We start from the raw sequence: 6,287 nt of genomic DNA, 5'->3' as shown, positions 1-6,287 counted from the left end.
CCTCCTGTCCTCTCCTCCTCTCTCCCCCTGTCCCTCCTCCTCCTCTCTCCCCCTGTCCTCCTCTCTCTCCCCTGTCCTCTCCTCCTCTCCCCTGTCCTCTCCTCCTCTCTCCCCCTGTCCTCTCCTCCTCTCTCCCCCTGTCCTCTCCTCCTCTCTCCCCCTGTCCTCTCCTCCTCTCTACCCCCTGTCCTCTCCTCCTCTCTCCCCCTGTCCCTCTCCTCCTCTCTTCCCTCTGCTCTCCTCCTCTCTTCCCTCTGCTCTCCTCCTCTCTCCCCTCTCCTCTCCTCCTCTCTTCCCTCTGCTCTCCTCCTCTCTCCCCCTGCTCTCCTCCTCTCTTCCCCCTGCTCTCCTCCTCTCTTCCCCCTGCTCTCCTCCTCTCTTCCCCCTGCTCTCCTCCTCTCTCCCCCTGTCCTCTCCTCCTCTCTCCCCCTGTCCTCTCCTCCTCTCTTCCCTCTGCTCTCCTCCTCTCTCCCCCTGTCCTCTCCTCCTCTCTACCCCTCTCCTCTCCTCCTCTCTCCCCCTGTCCCTCTCCTCCTCTCTCCCCCCTTTCCTCTCCTCCTCTCTCCCCCTGTCCTCTCCTCCTCTCTCCCCCTGTCCTCTCCTCCTCTCTACCCCCTGTCCTCTCCTCCTCTCTCCCCCTGTCCTCTCCTCCTCTCTACCCCTGTCCTCTCCTCCTCTCTCCCCCTGTCCTCTCCTCCTCTCTACCCCCTGTCCTCTCCTCCTCTCTACCCCTCTCCTCCTCTCCTCTCTCTTCCCCTGTCCTCTCCCTCCTTCTCTCTTCTCTCCTGTCCTCTCCTCCTCTCTACCCCTGTCCTCTCCTCCTCTCTCCCCCTGTCCTCTCCTCCTCTCTCCCCCTGTCCTCTCCTCCTCTCTACCCCCTGTCCTCTCCTCCTCTCTCCCCCTGTCCTCTCCTCCTCTCTACCCCCTGTCCTCTCCTCCTCTCTACCCCTCTCCTCTCCTTCTCTCTTCCCTCCTGTCCTCTCCTCCTCTCTACCCCTCTCCTCTCCTCCTCTCTTCCTCCTGTCCTCTCCTCTCTCTCTTCCTCCTGTCTTCCAGATGATCACTCCCGAGTCAGACTTCAGCCCCTGGAGGGAGAGCAGAACTCTGATTACATTAATGCAAATTACGTTGATGTAAGTACACACACCAGCCAGCTACACGCACACACACACACACACACACACACACACACACACACACACACACACACACACACACACACACACACACACCAGCCAGCTACACGCACACACACACACACACCAGCCAGCTACACGCACACCCACACACACACACACACACACACACACACACACACACACACACACACACACACACACACACACACACACACACACACACACACACACACACCAGCCAGCTACACGACACACACACACCACCAGCCAGCTACACGCACACACACACACATTAACACAAATTACGTTGACACACACACACACACACCACACACACACACACACACACACACACACACCAGCCAGCTACACGCACACACACACACACACTAGCCGGTTACAAGGACGCAATGGTTGCTCCGATGCTCTCGGGAGCGAGAGGGGAGAGAGGGGGGCGAGAGGGGAGAGAGAGGGGGCGAGAGGGGAGAGAGGGGAGCGAGAGGGGGGCGAGAGGGGAGACAGAGGGGGCGAGAGGGGAGAGAGAGGGGGCGAGAGGGGAGAGAGAGGGGAGCGAGGGGGCGAGAGGGAGACAGAGGGGGGAGAGGGGAGAGAGAGGGGGCGAGAGGGGAGAGAGAGGGGGGCGAGAGAGGAGAGAGAGGGGGCGAGAGGGGAGAGAGAGGGGGCGAGAGGGGAGAGAGAGGGGGCGAGAATGGAGGGGAGAGAGAGGGTAGCGAGGGGGAGCGAGAGGGGAGGGGAGAGAGAGGGGAGATAGAGGGGAGCGAGAGGGTAGCGAGAGGGTAGCGAGAAGGTAGCGAGAGGGGAGCGAGAGGGGAGCGAGAGGGGAGCGAGAGGGGAGCGAGAAGGTAGCGAGAGGGGAGCGAGAGGGGAGCGAGAGGGGAGCGAGAGGGGAGCGAGAGGGGAGCGAGAGGGGAGAGAGAGGGGAGCGAGAGGGGAGAGAGAGGGGAGCGAGAGGGGAGAGAGGGGGAGAGGGAGGAGAGGGGAGCGAGAGGGTAGCGAGAGGGAGCGAGAGGGGAGCGAGAGGGGAGAGAGAGGGGAGAGAGAGGGGAGCGAGAGGGGAGAGAGAGGGTAGCGAGAGGGGAGCGAGAGGGGAGCGAGAGGGGAGCGAGAGGGGAGAGAGAGGGGGAGAGAGGGGGAGAGAGGGAGCGAGAGGGGAGCGAGAGGAGAGGGTAGCGAGAGGGGAGCGAGAGGGGAGCGAGAGGGGAGCGAGAGGGGAGCGAGAGGGGAGAGAGAGGGGAGCGAGAGGGGAGCGAGAGGGGAGCGAGAGGGGAGCGAGAGGGGAGCGAGAGGGGAGCGAGAGGGGAGCGAGAGGGTAGCGAGAGGGGAGCGAGAGGGGAGCGAGAGGGGAGCGAGAGGGGAGCGAGAGGGTAGCGAGAGGGAGCGAGAGGGGAGAGAGGGGAGCGAGGGGAGCGAGGGGGAGCGAGAGGGGAGCGAGAGGGGAGCGAGAGGGGAGCGAGAGGGGAGCGAGGGGGAGCGAGAGGGGAGCGAGAGGGGAGCGAGAGGGGAGCGAGGGGGAGCGAGAGGGGAGCGAGAAGGGAGCGAGAGGGGAGCGAGAGGGGAGCGAGGGGGAGCGAGAGGGTAGCGAGAAGGGAGCGAGAGGGGAGCGAGAGGGGAGCGAGGGGGAGCGAGAGGGGAGCGAGAGGGTAGCGAGGGGGAGCGAGAGGGGAGCGAGAGGGGAGCGAGGGGGAGCGAGAGGGTAGCGAGAGGGGACCTGGCAGGGCGTCATGGTGAACCTTTAGGACACACACACTGCCTTTATGTAAAGTCGTATGTCTTCTTCTTTCAGGCGTGTTTGTGGGAATGAAAATCAGGAGCCGGTTGGTACAAATGAAGGCTGATGGGAAACGAGGTTTATGGGGGATGATTACAGTTTAACATGTTAGTCATTTAACAGCTCTTATCCAGAGCGACTTCTTAAAGTAGTGTATTTATCTCAAGGTAGCGAGCTGAGACAACCACATATCGCAGTCATAACAAATACATTTTCCCTCGAACAAAGTCGGGATCGGCAAACTCCGAGCTAGTAGATAGTAATGACAAGACATAGTGAACCGCTATGTAGATAGTAATGACAAGACATAGTGAACCGCTATGTAGATAGTAATGACAGGACATAGTGAACCGCTATGTAGATAGTAATGACAGGACTTAGTGAACCGCTATGTAGATAGTAATGACAGGACTTAGTGAACCGCTATGTAGATAGTAATGACAGGACTTAGTGAACCGCTATGTAGATAGTAATGTTATATTAGTAATGACAGGACTTAGTGAACCGCTATGTAGATAGTAATGACAGGACTTAGTGAACCGCTATGTAGATAGTAATGACAGGACTTAGTGAACCGCTATGTAGATAGTAATGACAGGACTTAGTGAACCGCTATGTAGATAGTAATGACAGGACATAGTGAACCGCTATGTAGATAGTAATGACAAGACTTAGTGAACCGCTATGTAGATAGTAATGACAGGACATAGTGAACCGCTATGTAGATAGGAATGACAGGACATAGTGAACCGCTATGTAGATAGTAATGACAGGACATAGTGAACCGCTATGTAGATAGGAATGACAGGACTTAGTGAACCGCTATGTAGATAGTAATGACAGGACATAGTGAACCGCTATGACACATCATAGATAGTAATGACAGGACATAGTGAACCGCTATGTAGATAGTAATGACAAGACTTAGTGAACCGCTATGTAGATAGTAATGACAGGACATAGTGAACCGCTATGTAGATAGTAATGACAGGACATAGTGAACCGCTATGTAGATAGTAATGACAGGACATAGTGAACCGCTATGTAGATAGTAATGACAGGACTTAGTGAACCGCTATGTAGATAGTAATGACAGGACTTAGTGAACCGCTATGTAGATAGTAATGACAGGACTTAGTGAACCGCTATGTAGATAGTAATGACAGGACATAGTGAACCGCTATGTAGATAGTAATGACAGGACTTAGTGAACCGCTATGTAGATAGTAATGACAGGACATAGTGAACCGCTATGACACATCATAGGGAGTAATGACAGGACATAGTGAACCGCTATGACACATCATAGGAAGTAATGACAGGACATAGTGAATTGCTATGACACATCATAGGGAGTAATGACAGGACATAGTGAACCGCTATGACACATCATAGGGAGTAATGACAGGACATAGTGAACCGCTATGACACATCATAGGGAGTAATGACAGGACATAGTGAACCGCTATGACACATCATAGGGAGTAATGACAGGACATAGTGAACCGCTATGACACATCATAGGGAGTAGTGAACCTATGACACATCATAGGGAGTAATGAACATAGTGACACATCGTAGGGAGTAATGACAGGACATAGTGAACCGCTATGACACATCATAGGGAGTAATGACAGGACATAGTGAACCTATGCCACATCATAGGGAGTAGTTAACCTATGACACATCATAGGGAGTAATGACAGGACATAGTGAACCGCTATGACACATCATAGGGAGTAATGACAGGACATAGTGAACCGCTATGACACATCATAGGGAGTAATGACAGGACATAGTGAACCTATGCCACATCATAGGGAGTAGTTAACCTATGACACATCATAGGGAGTAATGACAGGACATAGTGAACCGCTATGACACATCATAGGGAGTAGTGAACCTATGACACATCATAGGGAGTAGTTAACCTATGACACATCATAGGGAGTAATGACAGGACATAGTGAACCGCTATGACACATCATAGGGAGTAATGACAGGACATAGTGAACCTATGACACATCATAGGGAGTAATGACAGGACATAGTGAACCGCTATGACACATCATAGGGAGTAATGACAGGACATAGTGAACCGCTATGCCACATCATAGGGAGTAATGACAGGACATAGTGAACCTATGACACATCATAGGGAGTAGTTAACCTATGACACATCATAGGGAGTAATGACAGGACATAGTGAACTGCTATGACACATCATAGGGAGTAATGACAGGACATAGTGAACCACTATGACACATCATAGGGAGTAATGACAGGACATAGTGAACCTATGCCACATCATAGGGAGTAATGACAGGACATAGTGAACCTATGCCACATCATAGGGAGTAATGACAGGACATAGTGAACCGCTATGACACATCATAGGGAGTAATGACAGGACATAGTGAACCTATGACACATCATAGGGGGTAGTTAACCTATGACACATCATAGGGAGTAATGACAGGACATAGTGAACCGCTATGACACATCATAGGGAGTAATGACAGGACATAGTGAACCTATGCCACATCATAGGGAGTAATGACAGGACATAGTGAACTGACTGAAGCAAAGCCGTTTTCCACTATCAAGACAGAGAAAAGGCAATGTTGAGGTTCCTGTCGAGAAAACCGTTCCCTGACAATAGTAAGTGTCAGAAGTGAGACATGATGTATTAGTGGCTTCTTGAAGCTGAATGCCCGATCTAACCACCTGACTCCTTAAGTGGTTTTCTCCTCACGAAATCAGGCGTAAATTCATAATGCTAGGTGCTCACTCTCACACAACACCCTGACATTTATAAGTGTAAATTGATAATGCAAAAAGCCACCGGAAAACGCAGTGTGTTAAATGCTTAACCTCTCCAACAGCACTCAGTTCATGTCCATTACGAGGACAGGAGAGTACTGCAGAGAAGAGTCTCTGTGTGTGTGTGTGTGTGTGTGTGTGTGTGTGTGTGTGTGTGTGTGTGTGTGTGTGTGTGTGTGTGTGTGTGTGTGTGTGTGTGTGTGTGTGTGTGTGTGTGTGTGTGTGTGTGTGTGTGTGTGCGTAGAGACTCACAATATCAGCTAGTGGGCCATTATCAGAAAAATATATATATGAATGTATGTTTGTGCTCTCTGAAAGCCTTTCTCCCCCGTCTCCTGTCCTGCCTAATCAACTCCTCTGAACATCTCCACTTGGGTTAATATGCCAGTGCTTAGCATTCAGGAAGATATGAATAAATCACGAGGCTAAGCAGGAGTGGATAGAAAAACCCTCATGTGTGGACATGCAATCACACACACACACACACACACACACACACACACACACACACACACACACACACACACACACACACA

The 6,287-nt window shown here is 52.4% G+C and overlaps 1 protein-coding gene across 1 annotated transcript in view; it reads left to right on the top strand.

Moving 5' to 3' along the window:
- LOC127910876 (receptor-type tyrosine-protein phosphatase mu-like) overlaps positions 1–6,287 on the top strand; it is a 688,506-nt gene that overhangs the window by 588,398 nt on the left and 93,821 nt on the right. Inside the window, exon 23 of the mRNA XM_052475958.1 lies at positions 1,057–1,133. Within this exon, the coding sequence (XP_052331918.1) occupies positions 1,057–1,133 (77 nt within the window). The remainder of the gene's footprint in view (positions 1–1,056; positions 1,134–6,287) is intronic.

Source organism: Oncorhynchus keta, chromosome 23 (assembly GCF_023373465.1).
Source record: "Oncorhynchus keta strain PuntledgeMale-10-30-2019 chromosome 23, Oket_V2, whole genome shotgun sequence".
Lineage (NCBI taxonomy): Eukaryota > Metazoa > Chordata > Actinopteri > Salmoniformes > Salmonidae > Oncorhynchus > Oncorhynchus keta.
Note: the sequence above shows the minus strand (reverse complement) of the source record. Positions and strands in the feature narration are given on the sequence as shown.